Below are 20,013 nucleotides of genomic sequence, written 5' to 3'. Positions count from 1 at the left end.
AATGATTTTCCTTGCTACTCCACAAGTATACTTATTACCCAATGGTCTTAGGTGACCCCTGTGAAAGGCCCATTCGACCCTCGAAGGGGCCGTACCGTGAACCACCAATCTTGTGAAATTCCTTTTAAAGAACAGAATAAAATGTGGGGATTTTATTCTTTAACGTATAATAGTGTCACAGCTATTCGCTGTAGAACTGCCCCTGTACCAGTCCTCCCTACTCACAGTTCCTTTCAAAGGAAAAGGGAGAGGGTGTCTAGAGTTAGACACCTGGCAAATCTTCCACAGGTCAGTTCTCTTGCCCAAAATGTTAAGTTGCATCTGATCCCTACCATGAGAATTTTGCTGCGGCCTGACAGACCCACCGGAGAAAAAGAAGTCATCGAAAAACTGTAGATTAAAACCGTGCTGGCCAATGCTTAGGAGCTGGCAGACCCTGGGGCTGCTCTGCCGACGGCTCTGAGGAGCAGCAGCACAGATGTCTGCTCTGGGTCAGAGCATGCCCATCACTAACTCCTGCCTGGACTCTGTCCCTGGACGTCTACTGTTGATCACTGATCCTTCAGCAGACGCCACGAGGGGCAATTGAAACCAACTCAGCACCAAGCCAGACCCCGCTCACTGGAAGCAGCAGGAAGGTGGCCAACCCCTAGCCCTGTTCTAAGGTCCCTGCATGTGGGTCTACAGTACAAGAAGAACTCAAGGTGACCTGACACTCCCACCTCACCCTGCCAGCCAGCCTCCTACAGACAAACAAAAGCATCCAGTGAAGACAGCCACACCGGGCAGGATTTCTCCTCAAACGTCAGCTCTCGGTAAAATACCTACCTGGAGTAACTGTGTGTTTACAGGTCTGGGAAGGTGAAGAACAGAAATACAGTTTAAAGTGAGTTTTCAAAGTCCTCCCCAGTGAATACAGAGGCCACCTCTGCTCCTATCTCCTGCCTCCCCCTCCCCCTCCTTGATAGGAAAAAGACAAAAAGAGAGGTAGTTTTGAGTCAGCTATGATGGATCTGCCACAGGGCCTAGAGAACTTTCTGGGCCAGGCAGCCCCGGCCCATCCTGCATTCTTTTGGGGTGACAGAGCACCCAGCGGTTTCCCTGTCCTCCAACCACTCTAGCTTGGTGACTAAGTCCACAGGAATCCCAGTCAGTGCTAGACCCACCCGGAGGACAGGCAGACACAGGATAGGCAAGGAGAGGAGGGCCCTCGCTGCCCAGGCCCTAGTCACGAAGAAACCAATACTTAGTCCTTGTATGTGGGGAGCAGGGACCATCTGTGCTCAGGTGATACCCAGGAGTGCAAGGCTCTGCAACAGCATCTGGCTCCATACTGGGGCCTTACTTTCACAAGGGGTCAGAAAGCCAAGTTACACGTATACCTCTGGGTCTGAAAAGACAACCTGGAGTCAGCTTTCACAATTAAAAAGCAAGAAAGTAAACGCCAGGCCATACCATCGGCCTCAGTCACTGTTCCAGAGCCCAACTCAGGTGGAAACCTGCCGTCCAGGGTCTGCTTTGGTAAATTACTTCCTGAGGCTTTATGTATTTTACCCCATGCGTGAATGATTACATATTTTTCTCATAAAGAGATAGAAAGTTTACTGTAAACCACATCCCTCTCCTCCTCTACCACAACCTGCCATTCATCAGAGCCGGAACATCCATTTCCTAAGATTAAAGAATAGTTTGAAAACAAAGTCTCCCCAGTTAAAATAATCGGCCAAACAAAGGTACTTGATCAATGATCAACATCAAAGTTTTGCCTCCCATATAAAAATAATTCATCAATGTAAAAAAAAAAAAATCAATCGTGGCTGGGGAAGAAGCGGAACTTGAGGAGTCAGACAAAGGAAAGGTCTTACAACTCAGAGCCACGCTGCCATGCAATTAAGCAGCCATAACTAATGATGCTCAGGTCATTCCTGTGGAAGGGAGACAAGGAGAGACTGGTGACCAGTGGCAGGAAAGGAAGGCATCGAGGGACATTAGATGAGGAAGGGTAGAGAGAGGGAGAGAAGGAAGAGAAGGTGGACCTACAGGTAAAGGGGAGGACAAGAAGGAGGACACCAGCCAACAGAACTCTGACCGTATTTATTAATCACTATGGAGATTCCCCGCCACATAAGATATACAAATATACAAGCCTAATCATCCTTAAGAACTCACCCAACAGGGAGGGCCTCAGCCTTCTGCCAAGCAAGAGAGGCCATTAAGTCATTCCCACAAGAGGGCGGGGCTAGAGACTTAGCTAGCTGCAAGGTACCTTGCATAACTTATGCCAGGACTTCCTGCTTCACTTTCCTGGCCACGGAGGGAATTGGCAGTGTGTTGGTTGGTTTTTTTGTCAACTGGACATAAACCCAGACGTAACTGAGAAAGAGGAAATCTCTGTTGAGGAACTGCTACCATCAAATTGACTTGTGGAGCATTTTCTTGATTAATGATTAATACAGAGAGGCCCAGATGGCTGGGGTGGGGTCGCCCCTGAGCAGGTGGTCTTGGGTGATCTAAGAAAGCAGGCTGAATAAGCCAGGAAGCAGCATCCCTATACGGCTTCAGCTTCAGTTCCCACCCTCAGGACTGAGTTCCTGCCTTGGCTTCCCTCGATGATGTGCTGCGTTTGGGACATGTCACCAGATTAAACGCTTTCCTCGTGACGTTGCTGTTGCTCTGGTACAGCAACAGAAAGCAAATTGTGGCAGGCAATATAGAGATCGGAGGGGAAAACTTGAGCTGTGTAGAACCTGGCCATTGCTCAAAAGATGCCACTCCAGTCATTAAACACAGTCCTTTCCTAGAAAGTTATCAACACAGGTGTCCAAAGGCAGACTGGTGCCATCCAGCTGTGCAGACTCATGCGGCCGCTTCCACATTCTGGGACCCACACCCTGCTGTCCACATGTGTCTGGGGTTAGGTCAACAGGGACAAGACCCAGGAAGTTCTTGGATGTGCAGTTTATTGCCCAGGTTGCAGAAATCTGGGAGACTAACTTGGGAAACCTCAAAACGCAGGAGGAATCTCTGAAAAGGTTTTGAAAAAGCTTTCTTCACAAATTAGCCCTCCAATTAGCCCCCAGATTTAGAAGTGAATCTCTCCTCTTCTTTTCAAAAAGCAATGAAGTATGCAAAGATCTTGGAAAAGGGGACAAAGACCCCAATCTGAGGAGGCCTTGTATACTGTCTGGATCATCAGGTCAGTGTGTCAGTAAGGCTCACTCTGTTGTCCCATCTCCGCTTCAGAGCAGTATTAAGGACGGCTGAGGCAGGTGAACCGGAGGCAGCAGCCGAGAGTGTTCAGGTCCTTTGGTACACTGGAGGTGGCTCTATTGGAGCCAGTGCCCTCTCTGGCTCTCTATGACTCCTCTGGGGATGAAGGGGACACATGAAGCTATTTCCCAGAAAGAGCTGTGGAGCATGCACTGTAACTGAACTCAACCCCAGGAGCTGCCTTTTCCACGGTTTCAATGGCAACATGTCCTTGAACGACCAAATCTGCAGATACTGAAGAGGTTTGAAGGACCCTGCTGTGAATGGCAGGAGGAAGGCCAGTGTGCACTTCCTGTTGTCTTCTCTCTGCCCACAAAACGTCTTCACTTTGCCCCATGCCCCACAGGAGGAAGCATCATCTCTCCTATTTACCAAAGCAGGAGCTGGCAGACCCAACTCACCTGCACAGACCTAAGGAAGAGAGATACCGGGGTCTCCACTCAAGGTCACAGCGCTTACCTTAGGCCACATAAGCACAAACCAGAGGGCACTCACTAAGGCCAGCGGAGAAAGGATTCCTGAACTAAAGAACAAGCAATCCGAGGTTTCTTCTCACTCACCAAAGCCGATGCCATCCTGGTATCACACAAACCAACTGTACTCTCCTGCATCAATCCACCCTGAGTCTGAAACGGCCCCTCAACTATGCCGCCATTCTCCTCCCCCACCCCCCATCATTAGCCCTTGTAAATGTACAGATTTGGGATTTATAGGCAACGCTATGGGATAATCTGCACAGATAAATGTCACAATTTACCTGTTGTAGTTTGCTCCACTCTGGTAATTTAAATATTCATTCATTTCCTATCGTCTTGAAGGATAACCCTCCTGCACCCCCAAAAGGGTAAATCTGCTTCGTTCTTTCTACTCTTTCAAAATAGTATCAACAGTCCAGTAGCTAACTGTGCGTTGGCCTAAACTGTTCTCGGGTGTTTTTCAACTTGCTAATTAATTTTTTTCTCACTACTATCATGACAGAAATCCCAAGAGATCTTGGTCTTCAGGGCATACCGCGAGCCAGAAGAACCGCACTGAGTTCTCATCTACTGCCCCACTTAATAATCCAATAGTTTGTGTGCATGCTTTAAAAAAAAAAAAAAAAATCTGAACAACTTCATAGTGTAGATACTGCAAGTTTTCCCCGCAATGTTAAATGAGGGCTTCTGATTGGAGTTTACTGAGCTGTTATCCAATAAACTCCAACCTGAGGATGCCAGCTTCCTCCATTAGCTCAGAGCAACCTGGATTACACTCTATTCTAAATGGGGCTGCCCCACTCTTTCTTCAGTCTCTATCAACAGGCAGGAAAAGCCCAGCGCTTCAAACTCCTCCATTTTTTTTCCTCGCTCCAACAGCGACCTTTCTCACTACTTTATCTCTGCCTTAAGTACCAGGAGCCGAAAGATCAACCAATTTAATCTCTCTCTGCCCATCTGTATGCATTCCTTGTTAGTTTCAGCAGATTCTCATCCACAAATCCCTCCTTTGCCCATTCATGCCTGCATACTTAACATAGATTTAATATTTCTCCAGGCCAATGATCACAACTAAGAGTTTTCTCTTTGATTTGAGAGCAGAGGAGACAAATGCAGGGGGTGGGGTGGTCTGGAATAGTGTTTACAGACAACTCCAGGAAGCAAGCCTCCAGAAGAAAATGTTCAACATTTGTATCCAGACCCTCGGGTTTCAGACTCAAATGCTGCTGAACACTATACTAACTTTGTATCATTTAACTTTCTCAGCAGCCTTTCATGTAGAGCAGAAACTAACCCATCCGTGGACTGAAAGGCCACACTTCTTCCGGCATGACCTTCACAGAACTTAAGTGCTGGTGGAGATATCCCTGATTCTGTTCAGAATTCTCCCCACTGGATGAGCAGAGAGCCTGGTGTACCCATTTCCGGCTTCCATAACCCCTACACCCCTGCTGCCCCACGCCTACAATGATCAACATCTGGGACAGAGTCAAGCTCTCAGAAGGGGCTATTGTAAGGGGTATAAACATGAAACAACCCGTTTCCTACGCCATCCTGCCTCACCCAACAGAAAGAAGGCATAGAAATCTTTGCCTTATCCTCCCAGAAGTAAAGCTATGGACATCATTCAGATATAAAAGAGCCAAACAGGCTCGGGTGCCCAAGCAGATGGAGGGATCCTGGGATCCAGATCACCAACTAAACCTCTGCTTGTATGTCAGATACCTCACATTCCAAACATCTTAACATCTGAAGTGCAACCTACTCATGAGTTGAGAGCCGTGTATACAGCCGTGTAAACAGGAGTGAGCCAGTGCAAGCATTCTTAAGGGAAGACCTCAGTTTCACCGGAGGCAAATTATCTGGTCCAAACAAAACTCTAAATACCAACCAAACTTGCCCTCCTCTGAGTTCTTAGCACTTATTATCTTTATTTCTCTCTCAGCCAAAGCTGGGATTACCTTGACACACAATGTAAGTTGTCATCCTTTTAAACTTTGAAGGAGGGAGGAAGGGAGGGGGAGGGAGAGAGGGAGGGAGAGAGGGAGGGAGGGAGGGAGGGAGGGAGNGAGGGAGNGAGGGAGGGAGGGAGGGAGGGAGGGAGGGAATTACTCCAGCTGTTGTTCCTCAGGTGCCTCCATGTTTTCTGAGAAAAGGTTTCTTGTTGGCCTGTCATTCACCACATAGGCTAGGCTGTCTGGCAAGTCAGACGAGCCCCAAATACCCCCTCTCTGCCCCTCAGAACTGGGGCTCTAAGCAGGGGACACCACACTTGCTTTCTTACATGGGTTCTGGGGGTCAAACTGGAACAAAGGGAACAGTTTGCCTAATAAGCTGCCACCCATCCCAGCATCATGTGTTTTTTATCTTATCACCCAACAAAATTGTAAGCTTGTGTCCTCTCATCCTGCTCACCATGGAAGGAACTCACACTAAGCAAGGCTACCTCAATTAGCCACAGGGGGAAGAATGGAAACTTCAGCCAACTAAGCAAGAAAGATAGATAGATAGATAGATAGATAGATAGATAGATAGATAGATAGATAGATAGATAGTAAAGACCCTGCTTAGATATTCCTCATGATTCAAGCCTCTTCATCTTTCTCCTCATCCACAGGAGTATCAATCTCTTCTCTGCTTCAGCAATGACACTGAGCTTCAAAGGTAGCAAGGAGAACGAACCTCCAAGGACCTGAGACACACATTCACTTGGAAACTCTACCATTTAGTTGGCCTATTTACCCCAGCTAACCATGGACAATTTTAGCCATTTGAAAACATTTTATAAATCCCTCCTGAAAGTTTCCATATCTACCAGAACCAGCAGGAGAGTAAGACAAGATTACTGTCTAGTTGTGATGGTTTGAATCAGAATGGTCCCACAGGCCTCTATTTTGAATGGTCAGTCCCCAGTTGATGGAATTGTTTGGGAAGGATTAGGAGGTGTGGCCTTGTTGAAGGAAGTATGTTGCTGGGTGTGGGGGGAGGAGACTTTTGAGAAAGTCTCACACCATTCCCAATAGCTCTCTTTCTCTCTGCCTTTTGCTTGTAGAACAGATATAAGCTCTCATGCTCCAGTGCCATGCCTACCTGCCTGCTACCAAGCCAAGCTCCCTTCCATGACGGTCATGAATTCACCCTCTGAGAGCGTACATGCCAATAAACTCGTTTGTTTGTAAGTTGCCTTGGTCTTGGTGTCTCTTCACGGTAGTAGAAAAGTAACTAAGACACTGGTTACAGAAGTTCAGTTCTATGTGCCTCATCCTGGTTTTATCTCTTTTCTCTCCTCAACCTCCAACATCTCCTGCTGAGCCTCCTGTCCTCATTAATAACAAACTGCTGAAATGCTATATACGGTCAGGGGCACATGGTCAGGGCCACATAATACCTCCTCCATAGGCCAGCCATTGGCTGTGAGACAGGAGGAACAAAAATATGTTATAAGCTCTTTATTAACTGTAGAATGAGGTAAGGGATGAGTGAACTAGGTCTTTTTAACCTACCGACAAAGAACAGAAATGACCTTCAGAAACCTCACCATATTTATCCCAGTACAACCTCTAAGAGCCCTTGGAAAGGGAGATCTGGGAAGCGCTGTGGACGTAAGCATTCAAGGACTGGACAACAGATAAGGGGAGAACTCATAAACTACCTCAGCAGTCAATGTTTGCTCTGGCTCAGACCTGCACTGCAAACCCAGATGCCTATGAGAAAAACACATAACAAAATTCACTCAATTCGCAAACGAACAAGGAAGACTTTCCTGTGCTCTACCATTCCAACAGCACTGCCAACTCTGATGGCCCTCAAAAACAGCCCTTCTGGAAAATAGCAACCATCACCGATGGACTCTACCCAGGTTATCAAGCTGCTAGATGAGGGACAGCTGACACTGGTCTAAAAGAATGACTTCACTGACTTTAAATTCATTCCACATAATCAAGTTTCATTGGTGCTCCTCGGTGCTCATAAATAATTCACTTTCATAACAGTGGAAGCCAGACCAAGAAAATGTCACTTCAAAAAATGCAAGACTTAAATGTAAATCCTACCTGGATTTCCTGCTCTCAACTTCTCTGACCATCTCTCCCTATTTCTGCCCCATTATGGAGGTATTTTACTAGCCTTTGAGCCTGCTTCTAGCTCCCAGAAAACTCTTGAAAACTTGGGAGATTCAGCCACCTATGGGAGTTCACAGCCTACTTCTAAAGCCAATCTGGAGCCAACTCTTTACAGGAGGGCATGATCCAAAGAAGCTGGGTAGAACATCTATCATCAATCTTAGAGGCATTTGTCAAACCCCCAGAACTAGCGCATCCACCCTAGACTCCTACCACCCTCCCCAACATTAAATCTCAAAGTCGGAAGAAAATGCAGGACACACTGTGTTAAAGGTTAAGAAAAGAGGAAGGAGGGAAAGTGACAGCCTTTGGGCTGCTCATGTAAGTCAAAAGCTGGGAAGATGTGACCTGACTCCGAACATACTATTGTCATGCAAAACTCCCAGATCATGAGGCTGCACTGTATTTTCCTCTTTTTACCTGATCATCCCAGCATCTCAGCGTCTTTATCTGACTTAAATGGGAAGGCACAGGGGAAGGTCAGGTTTGTATTTATTTGAATATATTATCCCAAACAAAACTGTAATAACAGGAGTTGAAGAGCTCACAAATGGAGTGCTACTTTTAAAACTGTCTGTGCCCCAAGCTTGCGAACAGAATCTGAGCTGCCTATAAGAAGCCACTCACAAGCCACTCACCTTTAACTTGTGAGCTGAAGTGGGGTCTGAATACAATCCTGACTACCATTTCTTTATAATTGACGTAGCTCGTCTTCTGCAGCCCTTCCCCTATAATCTAGTGGTTCTCAATCTTCCTAATGCTGGGACCCTTTAATACAGTTCCTCATGCTGCAGTGACTCCCCAACCATAAAATTAGTTTTGATGCTACTTCCTAACTGGAATTACTTTACTGTTCTGAATATTAAGTATATGTATTTTCCGATGGTCCGAGGTGACCCCTGTGAAACGGTCATTCAACTCCCCACCCCCTAAGGGGTCTCAACCCTTAGGTTGAGAACCACTGCTATACTCTGAGGCCTTTCAAGAATTAGGGTAACAACAGTGCCCAGCAAAATCAAGATTGTGGTTTATCCAAAGAAGTTCAGAAGCCTTCCAGTGAGATTGGGTCACCTCCAAGGTCTGAAACCTACGCGTGCCAGGCAATCGGGTGAGGCTCAGAGACCCTCAGGCTAAGAATTAAATAACCATAAGCCCAAATGCCATAGTCACTATATAGCCAGCAACAAACCTACAGTGAAATTAATCCTGCAAGTCAGACTCCTCTGGCAAGGTTAGGGGCTCTGACTTTTTGTCCATTGTCAGTGTGAACAGCTCCACCCCGAGATCCAGCCCACCCCTAGTCGCCATCTCTGGCATCCAGTGACTCTTTGGAAAGATTTCTTTTTTCTTTCTTTTTCTTCCCCCTCAGCAAACAAGAAGTGTTTGTTGAGCTACAGAAACATTCCTCAGAGAAAAGTATACATTCTCAGAATTCCATTCATAAACCCGTACGGCCATCAAGGCTAGAGCCCTGCTGTGTCCCTAAAGTGGACGGCTCAGAAGAGGTAACAGTTGGGAGAAGAGGGCAAGATAGCACTGATGTGAGAAGGAGGCCCCTCAGGGCCCCCTGGACAGGCCATGCAACTGTGAGGAGGTCTACCGCTGGGGGCTCCTGCTCTGCACTTCCCGGGTTTGTGAGGGAAGCAGCACTGGATACTTTCTAACAGCCTCTGCTCTGAAGCTTCCCCGATTCGTTATTCAGAAACTTCTGAAGGGAACAGAGACACATCACAGAATAATCCAATTATCTCAAACCCACCGAGGAATGGAACAAAAACGGTTTCTCTCCATCCTATGTGTGGAATATCTGATAACATTTACTCAGCAAAGTATAAGGAGGGCATTCAGGGGTCAAAAAGAAATCTGAGAAAACATCCTATGGAGTCACGGCCCCAGGAGCAGAGCTAGGTTTTCCTTGTCACAGGGACCTGACTGGTCACCATTTGTCTCCTTATCACAATCCTTCTAGAGAGTAGGGGCAGCAAGAGACCCAATTCCAACGCTAGAACTGCCCAGAAGTGTTTGTGGGGGGACCGATCATTTTCCCTTTTCTATTCTTCTCTTTTGGCGGGGGGTGGGTGGTGGGGGTGATAGGGGGATGGCCTTTTCTATTCTTCTCTTTTGGGGGGGTAGGGGGATGGGGTGGGGGCTATGCTCTTTGTATGTTGATCTCTTGCTCTCTTACCCTTTTACTATCAAGTGCAACCCTGGAGCCACCGCTGCTGAGAGAAAACTACCCGTGCACTGTGAGGAACCCCATTTGGGCAACCTGACTCCACAGACCTGCTGCCAACAGGAGATGCATCAACTTGGGACAGGGGTCTCCTTCCTGACAGCTTCATGCTCACGTAAACACTGTCTTACTTAACAATGGCTTCTAAGGGCAGGAGTAGTGGTGTTGGCAACTGCATTACAGTATACTGCTATAACTATAGCACACTGTCATTGTTGCTAATTTCTACTCCTGCCCAACTTTTAAGCTTCATAGTCTATGGAAGGGTGAATACACACATGGCTTTATTCATCTGTTGGAGGTCATGGGATGTGTAGGGGAAACTACTGTGCAACCCTAGCTACTCCATTCAGTAGGATTTGCAAAGATAAACTTGAGCCAGCTCCATATGCGGTCAGTCCAACAGTTTCTCTAACCAAGGCTGAGTATCAAGCAACCAAGTCACTAAACACTGTCTCTGCTGCCATCCCACGTGGCCCCATGGGGAAAAACAAATGACAGGAAGAAGAGAGGAACGAGTGCTTGTTTGTGACCAAGGCAGAGGAACAACAAGCAACTTCTGTTCAATAATGAGAAGAAACAGAAGCCCTGCTTCCGGAAGAGGGCCTGGCATTCCTGCACAGCATTCTCCCGCCCACCTGATCCCCTGGAACGGAAGGAAGAGCTGAGGGAGGACACAGAGAGCCAGTGTTTGTTTCCTGCAATGAGCGAGAGGAGAAGAAAAAAAACAACCAAACATAACAAAGCAGGAGACGAGAGGGTGGAAAAGCCAAGACGGTGGTCTGACTGCATATGCACGCACGCATAAACACACATGCACAAAGGAACACTCACACACAAACGTGCAAATCCAAACACATGTGCGCACGCAAACGTGTATACACACAGCTATTATTACCCATAGAGGAGCATAAATAGGCAGAGGCTCCAGCCTGGAGCAGATGGCTGCTACCTTCAGTATGTGAGATCTGCAGTTGTCACCAATAAAAACGTACCTCCTTGTTTTCTTTACTAAAAACCTATACCCACTCACTCTCTAACCACTTTAATGTTCTCAGAAGGGGGGAGGAAGAGTCAAAAGATAGTGTTTAATGTCAATGTCAAACAAAAATCTGTTGGTATTTCTTAAATTCTCCCAAATACCAAGTTTGCAAGCAGAATAAATTCACAGAGTCTGATAACAAATGGAGTCTATAGACACCTATAAGGTCTCTCTCTAGTGGCATCTGGATAGAGGTATGTACGTCACTGAGTGTTTTTTAAGGTTATAGCTTATCTGGGCAGACATGAAAATTTGAACAATTCAGATTTTAAAATTAGCAAGAACCACTCGTACACGATGCCCTGCTATTTATGATAATTCAATGTTTGCAACAGAGAAAGACCACTTAAAGTATGGCAGTACATATACACTTAAGGGATAGCAGTACATATACAGTTAGTTCAGCTTAATGCTCAAAATTTTACATGGCCTCCAAATGCAGCTATTTTTAAAATAGCAGCAGCTTCTGCCATTGACCAAGAATTCACTCAACGCTGGGCAGTGTGCTGGGGGCTTTCCGGGTACCACCTGATCATCCCTGTTTTGTGGATGGCAGACAAGCCTTGCCTTGCTGCTCCTTTTCAAAGGGGAACATTCCACCATAGGGCCAAGCTCAGAGAGACCCTCCTTATTAATAAACCTGAATCCCTGATTCACACCATGTGCTGGAAAGAGATCCCACCACTGGCCGAACTTGACCTTTGAACCACGATACACTGGAGTCAAGCAATGCAGTCCAGAATGAGATTAGCCACAGTCCCATGTGCTCTATGTTAACCTTACTCTAGTTGAGGATGCTACAGTGGCATGAGAAGAGCAAGATAAGAAAAGAAATGCAAACAAAGAAGGGGGCTATCAGGAAACAGGAAGAAAACAGAACTATTCTACAAGTAGCCAAGAGATAGAAGGGGACATATAGTATTCTTCAGAAACCTCAAGTTCAAAACAAAACCAAACCACTATGAAGATGTCCCCTTGCCTCCCCCTTTCCCCCTTCTCTCTCCACATGCTCATGGCTGGCCTCTCTCTCTCTCTCTCTCTCCCTGCCTCTACTACCCTCTCAACTCCCCTCCCCCCACACCCTGAATAAACTCTGTTCTATACTAAAAAAAAAAAGGAAAAAAAGAAAAGAAAGAAAGAAAAAGAAAAAAGGAAAAGGAAAAGAAAAAGAAAAAACTAACTTCTAAAGTGGGTCCAGAAGAATGACACCCCAGCGAAGGCCAACCAGCCCAAAGCAAAGCCTCTCTGGAACTAGATACATTGCTCTAAGAACTACAGATTGCTAGACGGTGGCCCAGAGACACGTGGACACAAACTGCTTTAGCACCTCAGTACCAGGGGTTCGCAATCAGGACAGAATGCAATCTCCACACCAGGCTATAAAAGGCATATAGCACCGAGGCCCAGGGCATGTGACCCCATCTAAATAAAGATCACCCCCACAGTGGGAGCAGCTGACCAGAACAGAGGCGTTCCCAGGGAATGGAGACAAGCTCTTAACACAATGTGAACGCCAGAGGCCACTTGTTCAGCTCCGGGTCTGCCTACCCACCATGGTCCATGGGCCTGTCCCATGTCCTACATCATCATCTATTTTAGCAGTCTACAGCAGCTTGGTGGAAGACTCCACAGCAATTCCAGACATACTCTGGGTCTTCCCAGGTAGCTGAAGATTAAAAGTTAAAGTAAAATCCTGCCAAACACATGGCTGGACTCTCACAGGGCAAAAACTCCAGGGGATTTACAAATGCTTCAACAAGCCCTTCCACTTTCTCCCCAGGGGACATGTTCTACCAGCCTGCAAAGAAATACAAAGAAACAGGGACAGGGAAGCAATTCTCTCTCCGCCTGTGCTGCCCTGACTACCAGTGTTTGATAAACAAGACTTAAGAATGGCATGGGGAAGAACAAAACCCAGAATTATCTGGTGTACACCACCTGCCCTCATTTTGAGTCCCTGGACCCATCCAGAGATGGTAACATTTTCCTGTCGATAAAGGGAGCCGAGGACCATCCCGAAGGCTCCAATCGGCAATGACCATGGTTTCTCGTGTATAGGGTGGAGGGAAATGCAATACCTTGCACAATCACTACCTCAGCCTATGGTCTTTCTATCTGGAATAAGGCTGGCCTGCCAGCTAAGCTGGCTTCCAGGGCAGCCAGGCTCATGCCTCTGTGGACTTTCTGGCAAAGGCTAGATGGGGTGCTGTGAGCCAGTCACAAGTGAGCCAAGAGGCACTCAGAGGCCAAGTTTAGCAGTAAGGTCGCAGGCTTTACTTTTGTTATTTTTTACTTGATGTTGCTTTGGTTTTTTGGAGGAGGCGTCTTCGCATGAAATCAAACACCAGAAAAGCCTCTCTGTCAAAGTATCACTCTACGTAAATTCACTGAGAAGCCAGAAAACCACGGGTCCTCAGGAGGGGCCACCTCCGCCCCCTTCCAATACGAGGCCACCTGGCCTTCAGCAAATGACTGTACATCCTAAGGAACAGCTTCTGGGGCCAGGTTCAACCTTTTAGACTTCTGCATCTTGGTCCTTGGATCGTTATGACAACAGCAGGAGAGAGAAGGGCTCTTCTCCGCCAGTTTAGAACTAGAGATGGTTTGGAAGGACGTGCTCCTCAGCAGCAGTGACAGTGACAGGGTCAGAGGAAACATCAGAACCACATTTTACCATCTTACCATCTTTGAGCTTGCTGAGGACTGGCACTGCATACTGTTCTTTGCTTGGGGGAAAGTGGACCTTCACAAAGTAGGTACCATGCTCACACCTGGAGTAACAGCCATGCGCAGATTGATTCAGCTAGAACTCACAGAACACTGTTTAAAAAGAAAAAAGCAAAACTACCTTTCCAGGAGCTAGGACTACCGGAGGCTCCAAAGCCCTGGAGTCTTGTGAAAGGCAAGGCTGGGGCTCACCTCAGGTCTCAGGTCTGAGATGGAGGGTGGCAGACTGGTCAACACAAAGATGACTGGGAAAGGGTGTCAAGGATGCTGCCTGCAGGAGGGTGAGTGGCAGTAAAACGGGGGCAGGGGCAGCACCAAGGATCCTATTCCTTGGTTAAGGGCCTACTCCAGAACTGCAAGTGAACAACAGAGCTACTCAAGGCATGGGACATTCATGGGTGACAAGTGGGAGGACACAGAGTAGGAGGCTGGAGAAGTGCAGTGTCACCGTGTCCGCAATGGGTAAGGTGGAGAACGGCAGAGTGAAGCAGACCTTGGGACGGTAAGGGCTTGGTTGCCTATTAGAAAGGAAGCAGGCCCTAGCAGTGGTACTTCTGGCCTGATCGTTAGCTAGGGGAACAAGAGCGTTGACCCCCCACTCCTACCCCCACGGGGAGGAGAGTTACGTAGAGAAACCATAGAAGCAAGGAGACATTCCATGGGGGTGGTCTTCACATGTAGTTTAAAGCTCAAATAGAAGTCAGGGGGTGGTGGTACACACCCTTGATCCCCAGCACTCGGGAGGCAGAGGCAGGAGGATATCTCTGAGTTCGAGGCCAGCCTGGTCTACAAATCGAGTTATAGGACAGACAGGGCCACACAAAGGGGAAAAAAAAAAAAAAAGGCTCAACAGGAGGCCTCTGAACTTGAGATGGTTATTTGAAGAAAGTCAGATAAGGGAACAGTAAACATAATGACGTGTGGGAAGGAGGGGGAGAGCACGTGGCCATGTCTTGGTCTGAATAACTATGTCTTCCAAAACTGCTATCCTGAGATCTAGTCCCTGAGCACATGGTGCTAAGAGGTGAGGAGTCACCTTACCTCAGGAGGCTGGAGCCCTCACAAGTGGAATAGCGCCCTTGTCAAAGAGACACCAGAAAACTGCCTTACCCCTTTCCACCACGTGAGAGATGGCGGTGGGGGGCTATGAACCCAGAAAGCAGGCCCTCGTCAGACAGAGGACGACCTATTGGCCCCTTTTCTTGGGCCTCTGGTCTCCAGAACTATGAGAAGTGAATCCATTGTTCATAAGCCGTCCAGCTTGTGACATTCTGCTGTAGCAGCCCAGATGGACTAAGGCCAGAGACAGCTAAAGCCTAGATGGAGAAAAGGCCAACAGAGCAGCCACCACAGGCGAAGGCGGAGAAGCAGAAGCCATTTCAAACAAGGCAGGAGGCAAGGACCGACCCCCAAACCTGAAGGCACTGACAGTTATTCCCCTATTAATTCCCCAACACAATTCCTTCGGGGACTCCCTCACTGTTCAGGAACAACTCAGGCCTGCATAAAAAAATAAATCACAAAAACAAAGAAATACAGAGATCGTAACCAGTAGAGTGGCCCCTCGTTAGTGGGCTGCCTCCACACTGCCAGTAGATACAACCTGGGAAGAGCGAAGATACATATGGGGTAAACTGATCAAGTGGTCTCCTTTACAGCATCGACTTTACTCGTATTCTTCACTGGGATTTCTCTCCAGATGCTGATATTCCCACTCTTCTGCAACCAGCCAGCAGTAAATAGTTTACTGGGATTCCTCAAATATTCATTTTGAATAGCATTTGTGAACTCATAAGTGGGCATTCTGTGAGGGCTCAATGCCCTTGCCCTGGCTCCTTGAAGGATGATCGAGTGCTCTGACTGAAGACAGGACGACAGAAGCCAGTTGTCTAGGAAGCCACTAAGGCCCCACTCCCCAAAGGAAAGAGAACACCAGCCATCTGTGCTGTAAACATTCTAGTGGCCTCATCCAGAGTAAAGAGAAGCAGATGAACTGATTTTAATAGCACGTTTTACTTTTTTCAAGTATAATCATTGGAGCATGGAATCCATTTTTTTTTTTTAAATCATGTATACAATATTTCAAGGATTCTTCCCATACTACATCCTGGAAATCCTTCACTCAAAGCAGGGCTTACTTGGGGCTGGCCACAGGGGTCAAGTGCTCCGCTCAGGCATGCATGGCTGGTAGCTACTACACATGACAGCATAGACAAGAATAGGAGTCTATGCATAGGGAAAGCATTCTAGCTGAATTAGAAAGGCTACAGGAAGCTGTGACCATGACTGTTTTTCAGGACAAGGTAAGAAGACAATATTCTTGAATGGAGTCAGCGATTTTAAGTACTCCATTGTGAAACCACAGAACACGTCATCAGGACTGGTACAGTGGCCAAGGAAAAGGCTGCAGAGCACGGCCTTGGGAAGACCGGTTCTAGCCAACTCTGACCTCAGGCCTCAAGTCTAAGCCGGCTGGGTTTTTTTTTGGTTCTAATTCAACCTTCCATGGACTCTATGAGGAAGGCAGGATCCATGCCATTTTGAAGATGAAGAAATTAAACCCTATACATTTAAATTACTTGGTAATTCCTGGCTACTGGCCCTGGACTCTGACCCAGAATACAGGCCTTATCTCTGCCCCTGACTTCTTCAGAAGCTGCTGAAAAGCCGCAGTGAGACCAGAGCATCTGTGGGGTCGCTGAGCAGGCGTTAGCCAATGATGCTGCAAACAGCACTTCCCTTTTGTGCAGAGCTTATAAGCTTCCAAAGCACTTGCTTGTCCATACTTAGTTTGGCCACCATGAAAGAGTGGTATGGCTGCTCAACCACAGCTGAGGCAAGCTGGCCAGTCAAGCCGCCCCGCGCTCTCATTTCTGTATCCAAATCTGATGATGCTTTTTAAGATCATTGTTTTTTTAAATGCCAAGGCTACTTTAAAAACAAAATGTTGGGGGCTGGAGAGATGGCTCAGTCCTTAAGAGCACTGGCTGCTCTTCCAGAGGACCCAGATTTGATTTCCAGCATCTTCATGGCTCACAAATTGACTGTAACTCTGGCCTTTCCATGGATACTATACTCATATGTGGTGAGCAGTCATACATCCAGACACAGTACTCAAACATATTAGATAAATAAATAATTTAAAAATAAATAAAAACAAAATTTTGTTACAATGGGCAAGAACTCATTCCTATAATCCCAGGACTTGGGAAGCTAAGGCAGGAGAACTGCCATGAACTCAAGGGTAGCCTGAGCTACATGTCCAGGCTAGCCCCAACTACAGACTAAGACCCTATCTCAAAACCAACAAAAAGTATTACAGTTTTTTTTTTTCAAACCATTAATTAAGCCAAGCATAGGGAATTGTTTTTAATCAATCAGGAAAGTATATTTCACTCAGCTATTCAAAGTACTAGCTATTGGATTACTGGCCCTACTAATATCTCTCATATACACCCCCACACACACACACACACAAATACATACACCTTACCCCCTACACATTCCACAGACAAACACAAATCAAATGATAGAAAGCATCAAGGTGTGTGACCTCCTACTCTGGCCCCAGCTCCAGGCATGATGAAATAATAGTTACCTGTAAGGGCTGGTCTTCCATTTGTTGATTATACACACTTCAGAATTAAGACAAATTTATCCACCTGGGGGTTTTGTGAGGGATTTATGGGGGCAATCTTCATAACTAGTTGGGTATATGGACTCATTGAGTCTTTAACTAGTCTAGCCATAAAATAATAGCTAACATGCTGAGGGAAGCCAGCGAGGGGAACCTTGCTGGCAACTATGTCTAAATACTGCCGAATCGCTGGATTCAATACAGTCAATGCCCTGAGCCACAGCTACATTCTAGCTCAAAGTTGATTTTCATGTCCTTTGTCACCTCCAGGTATAAGTTTAGGTATTCTACAAAGAACATATGCATAGTATAGATAAACAAACAAGCTTTAAACACTACCATGAGACCCTGGGGTCACTGAATGTTTTCCAAGTTCTTTTCACTAAGTGACTGCACAAGACTTCCACGACAGGTATACAAGAAAGGAATGAAAACCAAAGGGTTCAGAAACATACCCTCCTACAGAGCTGCCTTAAGTAAAGAATGAACCTGGGACTCGTAGAAGCGGGCATGCAGGCATCTGGTCTTCCAAGTGTTCCATATTAAACCAGACTTCCTGCAGCATCATAGTCCTGAGATCACCTTCTCAGGACATGGGTGTTACATGTTTCCTTTATTTGTGAGAAGAAATCTTGCTCTACAAAATGGTGGTGGTGGTGGTGGTGGGTGGTGATACTATAAAACCCTTTACACAAAGGACACAGGCATTGAGCTGTAAGAAGTGCCTGTTTGTCTAGAGTCGGAGACTTACAAAGCACACCAAGTCCCCTTTCTCATCAGAGCAGTTGAAGGTTAGTAAACTTGTAGCCTCCAGATGCAGTGAATTATTTCTAACCAGACTTGACTGCAGCCACAGCAGCTTCCCTCCAGACTCTGGTCCTATACTCTCAGAGCTCCTGATTCACAGAAAAGCTAGACAAGACCCGTCCCTCCCCATCCCCAGGAAACACTTCCACTAGGCAGTGTGGAGACGTGAGAGAACTTCGTCCTGCCCCACCAAAGACAAGGGAGAGGAGGAGGAAGAGAGCAAAAAGCAGAAAGCAGAATTACCCCGTCAACCCACTCTTACTTTTCTGGCAGCGATTTGTGGTCCAGCAGCGGTAGTTGTACTCATTGTTGATGGTGGTCTTCTCACACATGGGCTTCTCCTCCAAAGTCCCTGGACACAGGTCCCCACATTCCTTTGGGGGCTTGTTCCCCACAATGTAGTTATTGGACACTGCATCCAAGATGAGAGACCAGTCTATGGTGGAGAGGTAACAGAGGTCGGCGTTCTTCTCAATCCTGATGGCCCCCCGAGTAATGTTCCTCAGATTATAAAGCCCGATATCCTTGAGATTGGTCATCTCGAAGATGACCAGTGCGTAGTTGTAGAAGAGTTTCCAGCCACGGATGACCGTGAGGTTCGGGAAGAGGTCTCCCAGGCTCTCGAGGCCGGCCACTCGGAACAGCAGCAAGTACTCAGTGATGACGGTGAGCTTGGGGAAGCGGTAGCTGCGGTAGTCCTCGGCCTTGGAGATGAGCAGGATGTGGAGGAAGCCCTCGATCACCGTGCAGTTTTCCAGGCGCTTCAGCTGCTGATAGTCGTTGCGGATGTCAATGCCGGGCCCACAGACTGGAGGGAGACAAGAGGGTAAAGCGGGGTATATGGTTAAACAGGGATCATTCTTAAGATGACTTTCCCACAGCATTTGTATCATTATAAAAGAAGGTGACTTTTTCACGGCAGACTAAGGAGGTATGGGCAGCAGAGTGCACACCCGCACAGTTACCTCGTTACTGTCACTCAGCTGCCTACACTGGTCCAGATGCCGAATGACATACTCATTGACCTGTGGGAGAAGCTGCTGCATTAACCATCCAAACTGAAGCTTTCAGTCCAAGGTCACAAAGGGTTCTGTGCAAAAGTTCATGTTACAACCCAAACTAGCCCAGTGTCGCCAGGGTTCTCAGTCACAACACCTACACAAAAAAATCGGCACCCAAGGTCCTACAACTTCTGTGTCTGGCAAAAAGGACATCAAGCAACACACTCTACTCAAGAAGAATCACTGTGACCCAGAGAGGAGACACCATTTAATACAGACCAATTGGACCTGTAACGGGGAGGCTCAAAAATGCACATAAAAGAAATAACTGAAAAAAAACTGGAAGAGGCACAGGTTCACAAAAGTAACACAATGTGCTGTGTTGTTAATGGAGTAAGATGTTTCCTATACAAGTTAGGTAATAATGGAAGCAGTAAAAATCAGTGATTGCACCAGTCACAGATAAACAGCGTTCATCTACCTGTGCCGATTGTCCTTTCTCTGCAAATAATAAAATCAGGCAAGAGCATATTCATGCAAAGACTTACACAAACATTTAGCCAATCTAATGTTTTTCCAAAGCATTTTTAAAAAAGAAAAGCCAGGTACCTGTATGTTTGTGTGTGTGTGTGGGGAGAGAGAGAGAGAGAGAGAGAGAGAGAGAGAGAGAACACCACAAAATCAGAAACCATAATATAA

The 20,013-nt window shown here is 46.8% G+C and overlaps 1 protein-coding gene across 1 annotated transcript in view; it reads right to left on the bottom strand.

Annotated features, from left to right (window-relative positions):
• The window catches only part of Igf1r (insulin like growth factor 1 receptor), a 284,214-nt gene that overhangs the window by 214,765 nt on the left and 49,436 nt on the right, over positions 1-20,013 (bottom strand). The window contains exon 2 of the mRNA XM_029547129.1: positions 18,576-19,121. Coding sequence (XP_029402989.1) covers positions 18,576-19,121 — 546 coding nt within the window. The remainder of the gene's footprint in view (positions 1-18,575; positions 19,122-20,013) is intronic.

This window comes from Mus pahari, chromosome 1 (genome assembly GCF_900095145.1).
Source record: "Mus pahari chromosome 1, PAHARI_EIJ_v1.1, whole genome shotgun sequence".
In the NCBI taxonomy this organism is placed as follows: domain Eukaryota; kingdom Metazoa; phylum Chordata; class Mammalia; order Rodentia; family Muridae; genus Mus; species Mus pahari.
Note: the sequence above shows the minus strand (reverse complement) of the source record. Positions and strands in the feature narration are given on the sequence as shown.